Source organism: Bos mutus, chromosome 7 (assembly GCF_027580195.1).
Source record: "Bos mutus isolate GX-2022 chromosome 7, NWIPB_WYAK_1.1, whole genome shotgun sequence".
In the NCBI taxonomy this organism is placed as follows: domain Eukaryota; kingdom Metazoa; phylum Chordata; class Mammalia; order Artiodactyla; family Bovidae; genus Bos; species Bos mutus.
The window spans coordinates 89,990,831-90,010,534 of NC_091623.1; the positions used below are offsets into that span (position 1 = coordinate 89,990,831).

The window sequence follows — 19,704 nt, forward strand, 5'->3', positions numbered from 1 at the left end:
GCTGTGGCAACCTGCAGCAGGCTCCCAGCCTGGCGCTCAGCCTCTCCGGGGTGGGGGCTGCGGCTTGTCAGGCTCAGCCTCCCCTGCCTCCAAGGCTGCCACCTCCTGCTCAGCGCAGAGCACATGGACGCAGAAGAGAGGCAAGGGCACGGAGAGGCCCCTCTGCTCCGTCAGGTGGGCCCAGCCTGGGCTCCCACTACCAGCTGTGGAGAGATTATTCCTCTCCCAGAGTGATACCTCCACCCAAAGGCCTCCAGAGTGCACCGAGCGCCCCCAGTCCCACCACCCAGGACCCAGCCTCACCCATCAGCTGCCTGGCCTGGGCTGACACAGCACCCCTGTGTGTGGAGATGCCCTCAAGTTTCTGCCACCAGCCTTGAAACTAACATGCAGGCACGGGATGGAGGGGCAGACTGCCCTGCACAGCTGGGTGAGGAGGGGCAAGCGCGAGTGCTGGGCACTGGTGTGGTGCTTTCCGTGTGTCTTCTCACGTTTAATGGCCTTCTCCTCTGACAGAGGAGGAAACAGTCTCCAGGAAGCTAAGTGTCACCCAAAGTCACAGAGCCACTGGTGGGAGAGAGCTGGGTCCAGCTGGGATTCTCTTAACTCCTGGGCCTGGATCCTTCCCACAGGGCCCATTACCAGGCGACCACCCAGCACATCACCAGGGCACCTCAGCAGCCTGCCACCCAGTGACCACCAAAGTGCTATGCCCAGACCACACAGACACAAACAAGACACTGGCCGTCACGCCTCCATTTAATGGCCAAGCCAGCACTGCCCAGATGATGCCCAGGCCCCAGGAGGGAAGCCCCGCCCTCCTGCCTGGTACCCCCTGAGGAGCCCACCCAAGCTGGTGCCCCTCAGTCTCACAAGTAGCGTCCCGGTGTCAGGGGCAGCCTCATCTCAGCTCCGTCAGCAAGCTGTCGATGGAGTCCAGGAGCTCCTGGAAGTAACCCTCGTCCTCACCCTCCTGGAGCTCCAGGGCGGCCAGTGCCTGGTACTCAGCCTGCAGGGTGCCCAGTGTCCTGTGGAGCTGTGTGTCCTGATGGAAGCGGTCCCAGCAGGTGGCCAGGAGGGCGCCCAGCGTCTGTAGCACCTTCTCGCGGGCGTCGTGCTCTGGCAGCGCCAGGAGGTGGGCGGTGATCTCGCACCAGCCCTGCTCCTGCAGGCTGGGCAGGAGGTGCACCTGGCGATACTGCTGCAGCCTCTTGGGGGACATGTCCCACGTCAGCTCGGCATCCTCCTCCGCAAACATCTGCCATCCGCATGGCCAGGGCGGGGGTGGGGGGACACGGGACAGAGAACAGACAGAGAGCCATCAGCTCCGCCCTTCAGACTTGAAGGCGCTTGGCTGACGCGAGTCTGTCCCTTCTCTGTCCAGATCCTTGGGCCTCAAAGGCCCTTCAGGGGGAAGGTCAGCTGGATTCACAGCTCCACACATGCTCTCCAGCCCGTCCACATGTCCACCCATCTGTCCATCCATCCACTCATCCAAAAAAAAAAAAAAAAAAAACTACAGTGTGCCAGGTGCTGGAGAAACCAGGATGGAGACAGGATCCCTGCCCTCAAGCAGCTCGGGATCTGGGGGAGCAGGTCCTACATGTCACGGTGCATTTCGTGTAGCAGGGCGGGGCAGAGGCAGACAGTCTGGGCTCAAATCCTGCTCCACCACTGACAGCTGAATGACCAAACGGCCTTGGGCCGGCACTGAGCCTCCCTGGGACTCACTGTCACCACCCCTCAAGTGGACGAGACGACTAAGCCCCTTCAGGATGGTTGGGAGGACTTAACAGGACAGCGAACACGCAGTGCCCAGCACACGGAGCCCACCAACGAAGTGAGCTTTACCATCGTCAAATGTCAGCTGTGCCAGCGGCGGCATCACCACCACAACCACGGATCCACTCCCTCAGAGGAGTTGGGCATGGTGGGGAGAGGAAGCTGGCACTTCCCTGAGTCTTGCGAGGCTTGTGGGAGTTGTCTGAGGGGACGAGGGTGGAGGGTTCGCACACATGGAGGGCTGTGACAGGAGGCCTGGGCCCATCTCATGTTTGCAGCCCAGCAGGCTGTTACGGTGGATGGGCACGAGAGCCAGGCTGGGCACAGAACACAGAGCCCTGGGCATCCCTGGCCTCTACGCCAAGGGAAGTCTGGGCAGGAAGTTACACACATGGCCTGTGTCGGTGATGTGCAGAAACCCAGCTCCAACAGAATGTGGTGGGAACCAATCCTAGCAGGCATTCAGAGGCAGGGAAGGGAACACCTTAGACCTGACAGATTACCACCTCATTTCATTACATAGAGTACTAACCACTGCACGATCACAGCACGCCACCAGGAGTCTACCAACTCACTTCACCCATCAGAGGAAGGTATGCGGAGACGAAGGAGCAGCAGTGGGCACACTAAACGCACTCTCAGGAAGAAAGAAGGACTCGCTGCCCTAACTCCAGGGGAGAATGGGGCATGCATGACAGGGCAGGCAAGAAGAAAGCCCAGAAAAAGCTCAGGGCCCACAGCAGACCACCTGATGGCTCTGGGGCTCCTCAGAGCCGGCAGAGGAAGCAGGGAAGCAGAGACGGTCAGCTTTCTGACACAGAAAAGGCTGAGAGGGATGTGGCTGTCGTTTCCTAACCTACTCCCATCCCGCCAGCTCCACCCGCAAAACACCCCAGTCCTGCCAGCTCTGTGCCCTGGGGCCCTGCTCCTCGCTGTGCTTCTCAGTCCCCTGCCTCCCGGGCCCAGCCTGCCCCCTCCAGACCTCACCCCAAACCCTTCACACTGGGCATTTCTGACCATAAAGATAGACTCCCACCCTGGGACGTGGAGGCGCTGCAGGCCCTGCCCCCCGGGCGCTCAGACGCCTCCCCACTGGTGCCCTCACTCCGGCACCTGTCACACTAACCCTCCCCTAGGGCCTGTGCAGGGGCAGCTCGCACTTCCAGGCACCCTCTCACCCAGCACCAACTCCACAGTCAATCTGACTCAACCCTCAGATCTCACTCAGCAACTCTCCTGACTGCCCCAAAGAGTCAGGGCCCTGATGGTAAGCCTCCAGGGCCCACACACTCTAGGAGGGTCTCTGGTAAATGTCTGCCTGGAAGCACCAGGAGGGCAGGGACTGTGGGCCGGGCACGGCACGGGGCAGGCAGACACCCAGGCAACACTTGCGGAAGGGCCCTTCAGCTTCATGGAGGCACAAGAAGATGTGGGTTCATAACCACAGGTAGGCGTCCCAGCTCTGCAGGAGCCCAGATGTCAGGACACAGTTTCTTAGTAGAGGGCCTGCCCAGAGCCAAGGGACAGAAGAAGAAATGCCTGGGGTTTGGCATACGATGGAAGGGGCAAGGACCAAGGAGCCTGATAATCTGAGAGGTGGGTCCACACTGTCCTGGGAATTCTGAAGTCCAGCCACTACCTCTGCACACCAAAGATGCCCTCAGGGAGCATGGCACCCCTCCACCCTGTCACACCTCTTCCTTTGGGAGCCCTGTACCTATCCCCAGTGTATTCTCTCTGAGAAACCACAGAACAAGACGCCCTGATGGCCTTACACGTAGAGCACACCTGCCATCTGTTCTATTGCTCCAGCTGAAACCCCTCCACCATCTTCCTCCTGCAGACAGACGGCTGTCTTCGTGCTGTTTGCAGAGAAACGCCAGGCCCTCCCTGATCCTCATGGCACCCCAAAGCCTCCAGTCTGGCTCCTGGGCCAGCTGACTCAGAGAGCCTTGGTCAGACTGCCAGAGGCGGCTCCCCTGGGATGAGGCAGTCACAGTGCCCTGTGCCAGGGCTGGGGGCAGCAAAGACACCCAGGACACCAGGGGAAAGTGACAGGGTTCTCCCGGGAAATGCCAACCAATGCACACATCCTTCCCCAGGCTTGCTGGCCTGTTCCCAGGACGTCAACTGTGCCCAGGCCTTATTAACTGGATGTGAGCACCACATGGCTGCCTGCTGTTCTGAGAAATCAGGTTTCTGCAGCCTGGAGGGGTGAAGGAAGAGAGAGGGGGAGGGGAGAGAGAGGGAGAGGGACAGCCTGAGAGATGAGACAGGAAAAGAGGCGAGTGCACACAAACAAAAGCCAAGAGGTGGAGAGAAAAGCAGCAACAGACAACCCTGATCCAGCCTGAGGCCTGGGAGAGGGGTGCACAGAGCCGGGAGGCGCGGTGAGGAAGGGGCAGGCCCTCTGTCTCCAGCATGGTCCCCGCGGCTGCCCAGCCCTGCTCCCCTAATCCGAGTCAGCTGTGGGGAGAGTGTGGCCCCCGAGAGGCAACAGAGAAAACCCTGCCAGAGCTCTCTGCAGCAGCTGAACTAAGAAATCAGGCCTGGCTGGTTTTACCCTCTCCTTAATTAAGACACTTTCCAAGCTCACAAAGACCAAAGTAGGCTGGGCACCAAGTCTTCTTGCAGGCAGCAAGCCCCTGGGGCCCTTGATGGCAGCTAGTCTGAGCCCGGCCCAGAGCCAAAGCTCTCAAACCAGAGGAGGCAGCTTCAGGTTTCCAGAATCTTCAGGTTCAGCGTTATTCCAGCCCAGCTCCTCGGTCTCCTGGCTGCTGTGGTGGCTCCAGACACAAGCTGCTCCACCCCACCTGCTCCTGGTTGCCCCCACCCTACGCTTCACCACACATGACCTTTCATTCCATGGAGGGCTGATCCTGGCTGTTCGGGCCTTCGGTCATACTGACCCCTATGCCTGCACACCTGGCCCTGACCACTGCCAGCGTCCCCTCCTCCCTCCCACTCCGTGCAGCTCTCAGGTGTGAGCTCAGCAGTCACCTCCCACAGGACTTCTGCCCTGACATCTCAGAAGTCCTGGGCTCCAAAGCATAGCTGCCCAGCTCCAGGCTGGCACATTTGCTCAGGTCACTCTGCTATGAGGATGGAGGGACGGACGGAAGATACTGGGGGAGGAGGAGGTCCAATGACCAGAAGCACACACAAAGCAGAGGGCAGGGGTGGCCGGGCCCTGAGTACTCACCTTCTCGGTGACCAGGTCATAGAGCAGGGTGACCACACGCACGGCCAGCACCTCCATGCCCTTCTCCTGGACCAGACTCCTCAGCACCTGCAGCCCCCCCAGCTTCAGGAACTGCTGCTGGGCATAGGGGAAGTGTCGTAACAAGGAGCACAGGGCGAACAGGGCCTGGGGAGAAACAGACCCTGATGGGTGAGGCGCTACAGAAACCAGGCCCTGGGGCAGGCACCTGGAGGAGCCCCAAGTATCCCAGCCCAGCCCCCTTCTCTCTGGCTCCACCCGCCACCCTTGGGATTAGCTGCACCCCAGGACCCAAGGCTGAGAGAGGACAGACATCAGACACCTTCAACATCACCCAGTGGACAAACAGAGGCCCAGGGCAGGAGCTGGGGTTCTGAACCTGGGAGCTGAACCCAGGCCTAAGATGCCTCACAGGCTGCCTGGTTGCTTCAGAGAGAGGCCCTCCCCGCCATGCCACCCAGGGATGACCACTCAGGCCCCCAAGGGTTACAAGTACAGTCTGGAGAGGGACCCTCCTCGCCTTCTAGGTTTCACAGGTGTGCTGAGGTCTGAACAAGAAAAAAGGGCAGAAACACACCTTCTTCTTTGTAGTGAGAGGCTGCTCCGTGGCCAGAATGACCAGCAGTTTCTGCAGGGCTCCCCCCTCAATGGCCTCCACCTGGACCTTTGGGTTGCTGTGGGGGAAGAACAAGAGAGCATGATTTTGCACCTACTCACCAACTTGGGGGCATGCCCAGCCCAGGTAAGGGGGCTGCTGCCACAGCGGCCATCCCTGGTGAAGAACAAAGAGGGGTTCCCACTCTGGACAGGCTAGGACTTAGCTGGGCAAACAAAACAAAATGACGAGGTCCATCTGGGTACAGTGGCCACAGCCCAGGCGACAGGGCCCAGGGCCCCAGGCCAGCGTCCACTCCACATCAGCCAACAGGCTGGCGTGATCTGGGGATGGAAGTCCCATTTTAAGATCCCACTGTGCTCAACGTGCTCCTTCAGGGTCCCTCCAATGGAAAGCCTTCCTCCACGCTCCTTGAGGCAGCCATACCTGCTCCCCCGCTGCCTCCAGGATCCCAGGAGCATCACGCTCTGGGGAAACACTAAAGGGGTGTGGAGCTGCAAGGTGTCTTCCGCCCCCTCCCCTCCCGGGTGGCGCACACAGACAGAGCATGGGGAGGAAGGCAGGCAGAGAGAACAGCATCCAGGGAGCCTCTGGTCCTGGGGAGATCCCGACACAGGACCAACCCAGCTGCCCCTGCTGCTCTCTCCACTCTGTGCCTGTCCCTGCAGCCCAGTGCAGGCTCTGCCAAGGCGAAGGCCCCAGCAACAGTGGGGAGGGAGCTGACACGTGGACAACCGTGACTGCATCAAGCAGCAAACGGGCAGCAACGCAACACTCCAAACCCAGGGCTGCCCCTGGGACTCCAGGCCTGGAGAAAAGAGTGAGGATGAGCTTCAAACAAACATTTCAGGCAAAGCCCTCCCGGATGAAAGGATGGGCGCCTGAAGGGTGAGACCTCCCCTGGGGCAGGGTGCCAGACAGGGACATGCTGGGAATCATTTGCTTTCTAAGACCAAACTGGTGATGAATTATGGTTGAGAGCCAAGTGCAGGGGCCTGTGTAGTCAGGCCCTCGAGGAAGACTGAGATGCTTTCACCAGCAGCTTATAAGGTCTTGGGAAAGGTGGCAGGCAAGTGAAAGCCAGAGACCAGCAGCAAGGGGATGGAGTAGGGGCTGGCCCCGAGGTGAGACGCAAGCACACAGGCGGCCCCCACTGTCTTCCGGGCTCTGGCCACCAAAAAGTAGACTGGAAACCCAAAAAGCACCTGTTTCTCCAAACCCCCACCTCGGCAGGGGGCCCTCACAGCATGGGGAGAATAAGGCAGGATGCTCAAGATACAGACAAATCACAGAGACGATTCCTGGTCCAAAACCCAGAGAAAGGGGAGGCGGACAAGAAGAGAGAGCAGGGGGCTCAGAGGAGAGGCCCTGGCCGGACAGTACGGTCACGGGGCCCAGTGAGTGCCTGACAGCCCACCCTCTACTCCTGCCAGGCGGCAGCCTCAAAGCTTGGTGCAGACCGAGCGCACAGGGCCAATTTTCCTGCTGTAAAATGGGAGAAGCCCGCACCCCGCTGCATCTCCTCTGCAGAAAGGACATGAGGGTGGGTGTCGGCCTCTCCCACTGCAACTTCACTCATGTCTGAACAGCCGTCTGGAGAAGAGGGCTGGGGTCCCCGGGGAGGAAGGCTGACAGCTCCTCTCCAGACAGGCAGGTGGGCGCTGATGCCGGGAGTCTGGCACTGAGCCTCTCCCCTACCCCCTGCTCCCCCAACTTGAGACAGGCAGCTGCTTCATCAAAGGGTGAGCTAATTAGGGCTGTCTCTGCCATCATGTGTCTGAGGAACGCTCACCCGCAACAGGCAGGGTCTAGGAAAAGAAGTCAACCACGCTGAGAAAATTCATACAAACGTCAGATGCAGTCTCCCAAGGAAGAGGGGGCTAGGAGGCCCAACATCGCATCGGCCTCAGGGAACAGCACAGAGGAGCCCCGTCCCCAGTGGGCCCCAGAGCGGCACAGACAAGCTCCTTCAAAGATGGCATGTGAAACCTTGTTCTCGTCTACAGATCTGCTGAGAACAAGACCCAGAGAGGCAACACAGCTCAGGAGCAGAGGGGCCCCCAGGGAAGCCCAGCCTGAGCGGCCCTGGAGCGCCTCCCTGTCACCAGCCTGGGCAGTGCTGGGGGAGGGGAGAGACACGAAGAAGACTGGTCTCTGCCCACCCAGGTCTCAGCTGGTAGAAGGGGAGAGAAGACCCAAACCCCAGAGGGAACCAAAGCACAAACAGTAAAAAACAGACTACCAGCGGCCAAGGGGTGGGCACGTAGTCTGTGGGCAAATCCCTAGGATCCTCCAGAGGAAGAATAAGCCAGTGGGAGTAAACAAAGAATGCCCAAAGCTAAGAAGAGACATGGCTTCCCAGTATTTCTGTCCACAGAAGCCTGATGTGGGGTAGAAAGGGCCGCACAGCACTGTGCCAGGGAAGATCTAGAGGAAGGCACAGGCCAGGCAGTTAGTTGCTCAGAGATGCCCCACGTGCAGAACAGATCCTCGCGGACACTCAGCCTCTTTTCTGCTGCTCCACACTGACAAGCCAGGCTCCACACGCAGGAGAGACGCCACACCACCATATTCCACTTACAGGCTGCACAGCGAATAAGTGAATGGCTACGTAGCTTTAGGCCTTGCCAGGTGGCTCTGATCATTTGGGGTCTGTGGGGCTTCAGAGAAAGAATAGGAAAGTCTGGTCTGGAAGAGCCAGCAAGGCTGCCCGAAAGAAGCAAGACTGCTGGAGACTGGGAGGTCAGGTGGGGAAGACGGTCTGTGGACCAGAAGACCAGCATGTGCTCGGGGAACAACATGAGCACGTCCAGAGAGGCTAGGAGACCATTCAGTGGAGGCTGCCCTGAAGAACCATCGAGAATGGGGCTGAGAGGTGCAGCTGACCCCTGACACAAAGGCAGGTCAGGCTTTGACCGAGCAGGGGAGACACAGGACCCATAACCTGCCCAGTAAGTGGAACTTGCTCCTGCTTCTCTTTCCTCGACACTTGCAAGGCAAATTGGGGAGTTGGAAACGTGCCTCCAGGGCACACAGACGAGACAGAGGGCCCAGGAGGAGGGCCCGTGTCAGGACAGTGACCTGGGGTGGGAGAGGACCTGGAGGGACACTCTGAGGCAGGCCAGCCCACCCCTCGCAGGTCAGGCTGGCGCTGTGGTGCGCTGTGTGTATCTGCCCAGCATCCTTTCTCCTCACCAGGCTCTGAAATCCTTTCTTCCCTTCCTCCTGTGACTGACTCTCCCACTCCCTGTGGTCCTGATGGGTAAGGGCCTGCGGCCCAGCACTGCTTCATCATGTTCCCCCTTCACCAGGCCCTCAGTGGGCTGCTGAGGATGGGCCATCAGAGCCCTTCAGTCTTTGATTCTGGAGTCAGGACACAGAAGTTTCTTCTCCACAAGGCAGACAGTGTGCTGCAAACCAGGGGTACCTACAGCCAAGAGCAGCCAGGTTCGTCCCGACCCCTTTAAATGGAGGAAAGCCCATCCACAGTAGGAAAGAATAGAGCTCAAACACAGAAGTACACCAGTGAGAAAAAGGGAAAGCCTCGGGCCTCCTGCCACTTGACAGAATCACTTTCATGAGGTATTCAGTCTACTCTTTCCCACCTGCAGCACAGTCCTGAAGACCTGCATGAGTAGAGTAGGACCATTGGCCAAATGTGGGCCTGTGGCCGAGTGTGGCCTTGGCAGCCCTGGGCCTACACCTTGACCAGCTTGAATGAGAGAACCCACATAACTCTAGGCCCTACCCAGGGCTCAGGGCTTCAGTGGTTCCATGGACATGCCAGAGACTCCATACAAAACCCTTCTGAAAACAGCCTTCTAGTGCTGTCCAGTCAAGGGGCTGAGGAAACACAGCCGGAGGGTGGAAAAGACCAATCTCGTATTTCTAGATGTCACTCAGTCCATCCATCAGGGACAGTGGAAAAGGGCTTCTCTTGAGCAGTCAGCCCTGGAAGGGCTGACACCAACCTGCTCTCAGAGAACCTCTCCCCGAGACCTCAGCCTTGGGCTCTGAATGCTCTCTGCTATGTTTTGGGGGAAGAAGTGCCCCACACAGAGCAGAGTGAGGTCTATAGCATGTGCAAGGGGCAGGGCCCGGAGATTACTCAGCGAGAATCCTGTCAACAATGCCTGATAGCCTTGGGTGAGTCCCTTTGCTTCAGAGTCTTCACCTGGGAGACAGAGCTAAAACTACCTTGAGTTAAAGACAGAAAAGCCAGTGAGCACCAAAATGCTAGCCAATACACTGTGACTGGGAGATTACAATCAGTGCGTCTGCTGTACACGTTTTGCGGCCAGACCATATCCTCGAGAACACAGCTTCTCCTCAGCCCAGAGGCCCAGGCACACGTATGCTGGTCTCAGCTCCTCCCAGTCCACAGACTCAGGATCAGAGCCGCAGCCACAGAGCCTGGGGGCAGGCATGGGGGTGAGGGTGTCTTGCCGGCCAGACGATGGGTGTCCTGACAACTGAGGCTTTGAGTGAGTAAAAGGGCAGGGGCCTGGCATGTCTCTCAGCAACATCAGTGGCGCTGGTGTGCTCAAAGTCAACAGAAGGATATTAAGGACGTAGCTCGTCTCCCATGAGATAAATGAGAATAAACCTTGTTCAGGGCTAAGCCGGCTGGGCTGAATAAACACCATTAGCACTTGGATTACTGGGATGTTCACAATCAGCAGGCGAGTCAGCTGTCTGAGTGCAGAGGGACAGTAGCAGCTGCTCCTCGGTAAATCTTGGCGTTGGGGGAAGGGGGCACTGCAGAAACGGAAAAAGACTGCATTTGCAGAAACCAAATAATTTGGGTTGGGGTGACTGATGTGGGAACCTGCCAAGGGTCAGAGGTCATGTTTTAGCTAACCAGGCTGAGCAAGTGTCAGGGGGTGTTGAGGGGTGGTGGAGCTGATCTCAGGGTGGGCAGCCAGGCCTGGCCACGGGGGCTCAGGACAACGCTGCTCACTTTAGAGGCAGGCAGCGCCTCTTCCCTCCGGGGCACTCAGGACCCAGCTACATAATGTTCAAGGGAACATGGCACCCTTGTTCCAAAACTGAGGGCTTTCAAGATGGGGAGAGCAGAGCAGTAAGTCAAGCACAGGCCCTCTACCTTGTGGGGTCCTCTGCGATGCACGGGGGCCGTGGAGCAGGCACTGCTGGCAGCGGGGGCGTGTGCCCAGAAACAGGAAATGCACAGAATCTGCTCACCCAGCATGCTCATGGGTGAATCAGAACAGTAAGGGCTAAAAAGGGAGTCTGAATCAGTGGAAAAGGAGAAAAACAGAAAGGGAGAGAACAGGAAATACGGACTGGGTTGATGGCTTCAGTGGGGGCTGAGGAGATTCTAAGGTGAGACCCCTGGCGTAGAGCCTGTGTGGTCCAGAGTCCCAGCCCAAACCGAGATGTCAGGCCTGTTCACAGCATGCTGGGGACACAGAGGGTATGTGCTTTCTCATGAGTCCCTGCAATATTTCTAGGTAGGACAATCATTACTCCTTCTGTCTTAATAACAGAAGACAAAGGTGTCACTGTTCTGAAATGCTCTCTGAGAAGATGCTGTGCAGTGGGGAAAGGGGGAAACCTCAGGCTCAATCGTTTGTGATCCTGCCTGATGACGCTGTGTATGCTCAGAGAAAGAAAGGTCCTTTCTCTGACAGCCTCAGACAGTGAGTGGCCCTGGGTCACCTGTGAACACAAGAACTTGCAGGATGTGTACTCCCGAAACAGGCTCATTAAAGATGTATACTAGCCTACCATCTAGGGATTCATGTGGTTAAGCAATCAATTAATCAATCAAGACACGGACAGTTACCAACTTAGGGAAAAAAAAAAAAAAAAACACATACAACTCTTCCACATGAAAATGAAGCTGCCAGGAGAAATAAAGACACTGAAGCCTGTAATGAGCTTCAAACCATGTAACTGTGGTGGGAACCATGCTGGGCCTCTTAGAAGTTCCATCTGGACATTGAAGAAAAGAAGGGAGTGTCACAGGACCCATTCAAATACAGTCCCCAAACAGCTGCCAGTCACAGAAGCCAGTGTAGGATGCCCACAGTTCACCACAACGATACAGCTCACAAGAGCATCTCCAGAACACCTTTCCAGACACACACACAGAATGACAACCTGCCCACCCTGGGAGAGACAAAGGGGGCTCAGAGGAAGGGGCGCTGAGGAATCTTCTTGACATCCGGGAGCTCACAGCGCTGCCTCACAGTCCCCTGGGGCATTCCCTGCCCCACCCTTAAATCATTGCAGCACCACCCTTATGGCAGAAAGTGAAGAGGAACTAAAAAGCCTCTTGATGAAGGTGAAAGAGGAGAGTGAAAAAGTTGGCTTAAAACTCAGCATTCAGAAAACGAAGATCATGGAATCTGGTCCCATCACTTCATAGGAAATAGATGGGGAAACAGTGTCAGACTTTATTTTTGGGGGCTCCGAAATCACTGCAGATGGTGACTACAGCCATGAAATTAAAAGACGCTTACTCCTTGGAAGAAAAGTTATGACCAACCTAGACAGCATATTGAAAAGCAGAGACATTACTTTGCCAACAAAAGTCCATCTAGTCAAGGCTACGGTTTTTGCAGTGGATGTGAGAGTTGGACTGTGAAGAAAGCTGAGCGCCGAAGAATTGATGCTTTTGAACTGTGGTGTTGGAGAAGACTCTTGAGGGTCCCTTGGACTGCAAGGAGATCCAACCAGTCCATTCTGAAGGAGATCAGCCCTGGGATTTCTTGGGAAGGAATGATGCTAAAGCTGAAACTCCAGTACTTTGGCCACCTCATGCGAAGAGTTGACTCATTGGAAAAGACTCTGATGCTGGGAGGGATTGGGGGCAGGAGGAGAAGCGGACGACAGAGGATGAGATGGCTGGATGGCATCACTGACTCGATGGACGTGAGTCTGAGTGAACTCCGGGAGTTGGTGATGGACAGGGAGGCCTGGCGTGCTGCGATTCATGGGGTCGCAAAAAGTCGGACACGACTGAGTGACTGAACTGAACTGATGTGGGAGCTAAGTTGCTCAATTGTGTCTGACTCTGAGACCCCATGGACTGTAGCCCACTAGGCTCCTCTGTCCATGGGATTCCCCAGGCAAGAATATGGGAGTGGCTTGCCATTCCCTCCTCCAGGGGATCTTCCCCACCCAGGTATCAAACCTGCACCTCTCGTCTCCTGCACTGGCTGCTGGGTTTTGTTTTTTTTTTTTTTTTTTACCACTAGTGCCACCTGGGAAGTCCAAATCATTTCAGACTGGGCACTAAAAAACTACTATAGAGGGATTTCTCTGGTAGTCCAGTGGCTAAGAGTCCATGATCCCAGTGCAGAGGGCCTGGGTTCAATCCCTGGTCAGGAAGCTAGATTCCACAGGCCGCATCTGAAGAGCCCACCTGCCTCGGCTAAAACCTAGTGCAGCCAAATAAATAAAAATTTTACAATACCATCGAAAATTATACAGAAAAATAACAGAAAAGGGGCAAAATGAAAAAAGACTTCCATCAAGAGTCACAAATTACTACCATTTTACCACATTTTCTATATATATATTTACACATTTTTCCTGCGATCTGAAGCCCCTTTACCCCAAATGTAACAAGTATTTCCTAAGAACATAACCACAGTAATCAAAATGAGGAAATTAACATGATGCATGATCTACAGATATTCAGATTTTCCCAACTGTCTCCAAAATATCCTTTATTAGGAAAATAATTTTAGTTCAAGGTCCAACCCAGGCCTTACATTATGAATTGAGAAGCATGTCTCCACATCTCCTTTAACTGTGAGATAGCCTTCCTTGGTCTGTCTTTGTCTTCTTTCATGATGGTGACAGTTTGGAAGTACACAGGCCAGTTGTAAAATGTCCCTCAGCCTGAAGCTGATATGTTTTCCTGGTTAGACTGAGGTAGTGCATGTTGGCAGGAGTGACACAAAAGCAACGTCTTATCTTTCTCAGTGCCTCATATGAGGCAGCACATGACGTCATTCAGGCTCAAGAGTGGCTGGGTTCACTTTGATTACTTCATCACGGTGCTACCTGCCAGATTTCTCCACTATAAAGATACTACTTGTCCCTTCAAAATTGACATGTATTTTGCGGGGAGATTCTTTGAGATATGAAGACAACCTGTTCCTCATCAAACTTTCATCCATTAGTTCTGGAATTCACTAATAATTTTTAATTAAAATAATTAATCCTCTGCCCCAAGGCCATCTGTTCCTAAAATCTAAGGCCATATCCAAGTTTTTGGTAGTAGTATCACAAAACTGACCCACATTGGGCCTACCTAGGTTGAATCCCTGAAGGCTGTTCCTATCACCCTCTGATGAGGCAAGGGTTCCCCAACATGGCCCTGAATACAAGCAGAGCAGGTAAAAAGCCAGTTATAAATGGTAGTGGTGGACTGACACCATATACTTGTTCCTGCATGGTAAGATTAAAAAAACACAAAACAATGAATGTGGGTTATTTATAAAATAAAAAATTTAGTAACAGCAAAATTTAAAATGTCACTTTGCTATGTGTTTGGACAAACACTTCTGAAATGCAGGTTCCCTCTTTGTCTACAACATTGAGTCTTAACTTCTAGGCTGGTAAATTTTTCTAAAAAAGACATCAGAGTTAGGAGGCAGCATGGGAATCTTCTGGGGTGCTGATAGAGTTCCATTTCTTGACTCAGGTGGTAGTTACATGGGTATATTCACTTTTAAAAAGTCATCAAGTGGTACACGTAAGATGAATGTACTATTTTAGAAGGAAGAGAAGGAGGAAGGAAGGGATATGAAGCCTTAAATCAGTCTATTTTCATGGAACCCACACTAACTCCAAGAGATCATCTCTCTTTAGAAATGCTCATAAATGAGGGCTCAAAACTTGCCCTGTTATTCTGAAAAGCAAAACAGTTACCATGTCTGCTTACTCCTCTCTAGTGATGCTTAAACATCCATATGTGCACAGTCTCATGATGATATCCATGAGCTTTCATTTGATTTTTCAGACCTTAATTAATTTTAAGAAGCCAGTGGCTCTTCTCCCTCCTTCCTCAGGTTCTTCCTAACCATGTTTGCTTTACTCTTTCTGACAGGAGGGCCATCCTCCTTAAAGAGAAGTGAAGAGGTAAAACAGAAGGACGGCAACGAGCCCTCTGCCACCTGCGACACCGAGTCTCCTGGCTGGGCAGGCGGCCCAGTGTCCTCCCTGCTTCCTCACTCTGAACACCAACGGCTCAGCAGGTCCTGTGCTCTCAGCACCCAGTCCTGACAGTGCTCCCGGAGATCTACACCTTTCGTTCTGTTTGTTCCTGGTTACAGGCCCCTTTATCATCTCTCAGACAAAGCGCAACACTAACAACTCCCCAAGTGGCCTTATTGGTCTGAATAGGTGTCTCCTCTCTGTTCCTTGCAGTAATCACTTGTGACTGCACTAAGCACATTTCATTGTTCAGACTATGAGTCAGCCTTCCCTTCAAAGCCCTTGCCCAAATATATCTACATTTCCTTGGACCTTCTAAAATCTGCTTTCCCTCAAACTCAGAGTTCTGTATTTCCCTTGGTTTCTCTGAACATGGCCACTTTGTACTAAAGTTTCCAACACCTTCACTTCACCAAACAAATCATTCATGATGCTCAGAATACCATTTCAGTGAAGCCGTTTTTCTCAACCTTCTGAGGGATAAAACTATCAGAAAAGTGAGTTAAGAATTAAAGCAATTCAAAAATTGATGAGATTCTTGTTTTTTGCAGGAGGAGGTATTTCCAAGGGTCCAGATATATAAAGACCCATAGCACCACACCAACTTGCTTCTGCACCAAGTTTTATTATCTCAATGCAAAAACCCTCTCCCACTCTAAGGGTAAATAGCTGACATCCCAGCATGTTTTTTGGTGATCTAAGAGCCAGTGATCTGGACTTTCGTCTTATCAAAAAGCTCAAACTCAAAAAGCAAATACTGAGTAAAAGCTGCTCTGGAGTCAGAGAGACCCAAGTTCAAGTTCTAGTTCCAGCACTGTCAAACTGTGTGGTTGCAACATGTTACTAAACCTCTTCAGACCTCAGTTTCTTCATCTATAAAATAGGAATTAGTAATATTTATCTCATGAGATTGCTGTGGGTATGAAGTATGATAATATATAAAGAGATTAGCACACTTCCTGGCAAATACCAAGCATTCAAATAACAGTTTTAATCATGATATATTGTACTTTAATGAAAATTACTGTTCTTACCTTTCTGCTAAGAAAGGCAGAGTGCCTGGATTTTCAGGCTTCTCAGAAGTGGGAGGGGCTACCTGTGGTACAGGACAAAGAAGAAGGTAATACCTCCCACTGAGGAGCCTTGGATTCTCATTCCCAGCTCCTCCGGCTAGACAGACAAGGCCAGTACAGGAAGAATTCATGGGGGAGAAGTGTAATTAACAAACTAGAGGAGAAACAGGGAGGAAGGATCAAAGAAGCTAATTAGAACCGGCTAAAGGGAGGCCCTGCTTATTTAACTTATATGCAGAGTACATCCGGAGAAACGCTGGACTGGAAGAAGCACAAGCTGGAATCAAGATTGCCAGGAGAAATATCAATGACCTCAGATATGCAGATGACACCACCCTTATGGCAGAAAGTGAAGAAGAACTAAAGAGCCTCTTGATGAAAGTCAAAGAGGAGAGTGAAAAAGTTGGCTTAAAACTCAACATTCAGAAAACGAAGATCATGGTATCCAGTCCCATCACTTCATGGCAAATAGATGGGGAAACAGTGGCTGACTTTATTTTTCTGGACTCCAAAATCACTGCAGATGGTGATTGCAGCCATGAAATTAAAAGATTCTTACTCCTTGGAAGGAAAGTTATGACCAACCTAGATGGCATATTCAAAAGCAGAGACATTACTTTGCCAACAAAGGTCCATCTAGTCAAGTCTATGGTTTTTCCAGTAGTCACGTATGGATGTGAGAGTTGGACTATAAAGAAAGCTGAGTGCCGAAGAATTGATGCTTTTGAACTGTGTGGTATTGGAGAAGACTCTTGAGAGTCCCTTAGACTGCACAGAGATCCAACCAGTCCATCTTGAAGGAAATCAGTCCTGGCTGCTCTTTGGAAGGACTGATGTTGAAGCTGAAACTCCAGTACTTTGGCCACCTAATGCAAAGAGCTGACTCATTTGAAAAGACCCTGATGCTGGGAAAGATTGAGGGCAGGAGGAGAAGAGGATGACAGAGGATGCGATGGTTGGATGGCATCACCGACTTGATGGACATGGGTTTGGGTAAACTCTGGGAGTTGGTGATGGACAGGGAGGCCTGGTGTGCTATGGTTCATGGGGTCGCAAAGAGTCGGACACAACTGAGCAACTGAACTAAACTGAAAGGGAGGCCACAGAGTGGGGAACATGGAAGAGAGAGAGCTAAAGGGAAATTATCTGTGGCCCTATAAATATTCAACAAATGTCTCCCATAATTGTCTCAGTCTGAGGGAAGTGGGATCAACAAAGTTAAACAGAAGGAAATTTAGGCTTAATCATATGGGAAGTTTTCACAGTGAGATTTATCAAGTCTATTAGAGAACCCAGAGTGGGTGTGAGATGGGTCTATACCAGCTCCCCTAAGTGCTAAAGGCTGACAAGAGCAGACAAGTTGGTCTGGCATGGTATGAGCACCCCAGGAAGACCACTGGCCATCCTTGTTCCAAGGTGCAGGCAATACACCTTCTCAACAGACCTTTAGTGGCTCAGGAGGCATTTTCTTACTTAAATTCTGCTCTCAAGAGTTCTGAGATATGTGCTGGGAAATCACTCACCTTTCCTCCCAACCACCTCATCTCCTCAATCAGAGCCAATGGAATTAAGCAAAGCCTATCTTGTTTTTGCCACACAACTGCAGAAATGTTTATGAATGAGCCATCTCTCAATAGTAAAAGGAAAGGCAACGATCGTGGGATGGTCTATAGCAGAAAATGACAACACTGAAATGCTTCATTTCCAGGATTTGGAAGTCGTATAGACTACAAATCTCTCTGCTGTGCAACATACATAACAAGTCCCCAAAATATCCTTTGTTTGCTGAGGTTCTGCTTAGATATGTAAGGTTTCTGACAGTTTAAATATGAACAATATAGTGAACCACCCAAATATTTTGCATTATTGGTATTTGGAAAGATCTTTGTGAACAATTAGTTCCAGCTCCAAGAGGCAAGAACAGCCTCAAGAGAGGCAAGGCTCCTCCTGGTTTTCCATGGGGGTGGATCAACATGGCCTCCTTGGCCAGCTCTATTTCATATGGCCAATCTCATGGCTTGAGTGACTGTGGGATCATGTACCCCAGCCACTTCTGTCCACTTTCTCCTCTGTAACAGAGGAAAAAACTGGATGGAGTGGGCCTGCAGACTCCCTGGCCAGGCTCAGGGCTCAGCAGGTCTCCTCCAGGTTAAGAAAGACACAGAGCTTCCCTGATGCAGGAACAAACTAGTCTTGCCCAAAGCCTTTGTGCCTGTTTGACCAGATACTGAAATGGGAACCTAAGAGGAAAGTAAAGACTTCCCATTCTGTGGAGATCTTTAAACACTGGAGAACAGCCCCAATTACCCAGAGCTTCCAGAGACAGAATGATGGATGGTTTCGTTTGTGAGCATGCTATTTGTCTGAGGCTCTTTGTCCAGTCAGCTGGTCGACAAATCTTGACTGGGCCCAGAGTGCACAGGGTCCTCAGCTAAGCATCTTGGGGCCAAAGCGAAGAATGAAAATAGTTCCTGCCCCTAATTAGACAAAATTAACAGCTGACAGAAACATTCAGAGCGGGACTCTATTAACTTTGCAAGACGGGGGCTTCAATATTAAGTGTATTGTAATCTGAAAAATGGAGGGCTTGACCAGGAAGATACCCTAGAATGACCTCAGCAAGAGCAAAAGCCTCAGCTCAGAGGAGAAAGGCTAAAAGTCTGCATGTATTTATTACCCAATGAATTCAGATAAAAATCTACTTTTTTTGTTTTCTTCAAAGAAAATGTTAAGAATCATCTTCCACAGACCCTTTAAACTCTTTTACTAATAAGTCACTAAAAAGGCCTTCTGTTAGAAGCATTCTAACGACAACGAAAAAGTTACACTCATAAAATAGTTAACGTCAAAATGTAAATGGTTTGTTTAAGATTCAGCAATTGTTGCTGAATCAAACACAGAATCTCTATGGCTTGGGAAATAGCAAGGGAAACAAAAGGCTTGACAATTTAGTGCTCATTAAAGCCTGTCTGGCTGAATTTCAGATTGCAACTTAAAGGAAAATAACATTAAACCAGTTCAAGTGTGAACTGACATATGCACAGCAGTTTTCAGCTGCCTGCAAATGGGGCAAGGACACAATCTGGAGTGTGACTTTTACACACCAAGGGTGTGGGTGAGTGTGATCCCACGTCCAGGTACAGGGGTAGAGTCAGAGATGAGCAGAATCCCAGAAAAAATGCACTGGGATGAGAGCCCAGACTCCCATTGGGCTTCAGTTCATTCAGCACGGTGGAACAGCTCAAGCCCAGTTAGCTCTTTCCTGCAGGAAGGCTAAGGGGCTTACGGACAGCCAAGTGCTAGGCTGGGGATCATTTTTGCTTGGGAGGAATGGGAAAGCCTAAGTTTTCTGCACTTCCTCTCTTCCTGGCCTGGCATGTCAGCCACAGTGGGACTTCTGTCTCAATAAATCTAATTGACTTTGTGACCCTTACTGGCCTCAACTCTGGTCTTAAGAGATAGTTCTTTTTGGTACATTTGTGGGGTGCTGAGCAGAACCTTTGTCTAAATTCTCCTGCTCACTGGGCAATAGAAGTGCTTAAAATCTTACCATCTGGGGTTTGTTTCTTTGAGTCTTAAAGGTCCTCTATTAAAATGCCACTGTCCCAATCACGTGCAAGTAGGGTGACCACATAATTTACTGTCCAAACTGGGACATTTTTAAGAGTGAAAAGAAGCACTATTAATTACTGCACTGGGAAAAGAGGCATAAACAGAACATATGGTCACCCTCTGTATAAGGTTTTGTGTTAAATTCTATGAATATACAAAGGTGAATTAAAAAAAAAAAAAAACCTTCCATTGCCCTGGACACTAAGCTG

General features: G+C 52.0%; 1 protein-coding gene and 1 pseudogene across 5 annotated transcripts in view; one reads left to right on the top strand and one right to left on the bottom strand.

The window, feature by feature from the left end:
• Positions 1-741: 741 nt before the first annotated feature.
• Positions 742-19,704, bottom strand: part of SIL1 (SIL1 nucleotide exchange factor) — a 249,871-nt gene continuing 230,908 nt past the window's right edge. For all 5 annotated transcript variants that reach the window (XM_070374420.1, XM_070374418.1, XM_005900164.2 and 2 more), the window contains exons 8-10: positions 5,580-5,676; positions 4,985-5,149; positions 742-1,258 (exon numbers count right to left, since the gene is read on the bottom strand). In XM_070374420.1, coding sequence (XP_070230521.1) covers positions 902-1,258; positions 4,985-5,149; positions 5,580-5,676 — 619 coding nt within the window. In that variant the 3' untranslated portion in view covers positions 742-901. The remainder of the gene's footprint in view (positions 1,259-4,984; positions 5,150-5,579; positions 5,677-19,704) is intronic.
• LOC102268821 (phospholipid hydroperoxide glutathione peroxidase pseudogene) overlaps positions 5,732-19,704 on the top strand; it is a 51,605-nt pseudogene continuing 37,632 nt past the window's right edge.